The 544-nt window shown below is 41.7% G+C and overlaps 1 protein-coding gene across 1 annotated transcript in view; it reads left to right on the top strand.

Moving 5' to 3' along the window:
* LOC106820012 (venom dipeptidyl peptidase 4-like) overlaps positions 1 to 270 on the top strand; it is a gene marked incomplete at its 3' end in the record, with an annotated part of 6,705 nt that extends 6,435 nt beyond the window's left edge. Inside the window, exon 3 of the mRNA XM_014824572.1 lies at positions 159 to 270. Within this exon, the coding sequence (XP_014680058.1) occupies positions 159 to 270 (112 nt within the window). The remainder of the gene's footprint in view (positions 1 to 158) is intronic.
* Between the last annotated feature and the right edge of the window lie 274 nt (positions 271 to 544).

Raw genomic sequence — 544 nt, 5'->3', positions numbered from 1 at the left:
TGTGTGTGTGTGTGTGTGTGTGTGTGTGTGTGTGTGTGTGTGTGTGTGTGTTGTGTGTGTGTGTGTGTGTGTGTGTGCGTGCGCGTCTGTGTGTATTATAATTACATATATGACATTACCTGTTACATTACGCACATTTTCGGCATTGTGTGTTGCAGTCATACGGTGGATTTATCACGGCTAAGGTACTGAGTCACAAACTGAACATAGGATCTCAGGTGTTCAAGTGTGGCATGGCTGTAGCGCCTATCACAAGCTGGAGGTTGTACGGTAAGCTGTCTTGTTCACGATTTATTCACGAGTTAGTTAAGTTCCGTGTCCTGTTTATCATATGGGTTACGTTATGAACACGTCTATACACATGCGGTATGCAAATACTTAGCCGCAAGTTACCGTCTCGGCTTCTTACTTGGCGAGAAGGTGCGTAGGGGCCTACGTGAAACAGTCGTAGAGCCTGGTCGCGCTAACATAGGCTATAGTTTATACCATACTCTATGTTTATACTATATATATATATATATATATATATATATATATATATATA

The sequence above is a fragment of the Priapulus caudatus genome, unplaced genomic scaffold (assembly GCF_000485595.1).
Source record: "Priapulus caudatus unplaced genomic scaffold, Priapulus_caudatus-5.0.1 Scaffold5786, whole genome shotgun sequence".
Lineage (NCBI taxonomy): Eukaryota > Metazoa > Priapulida > Priapulimorpha > Priapulimorphida > Priapulidae > Priapulus > Priapulus caudatus.
The sequence above is the reverse complement of the archived record's forward strand: the minus strand, read 5'-3'. Positions and strand labels throughout refer to the sequence as shown.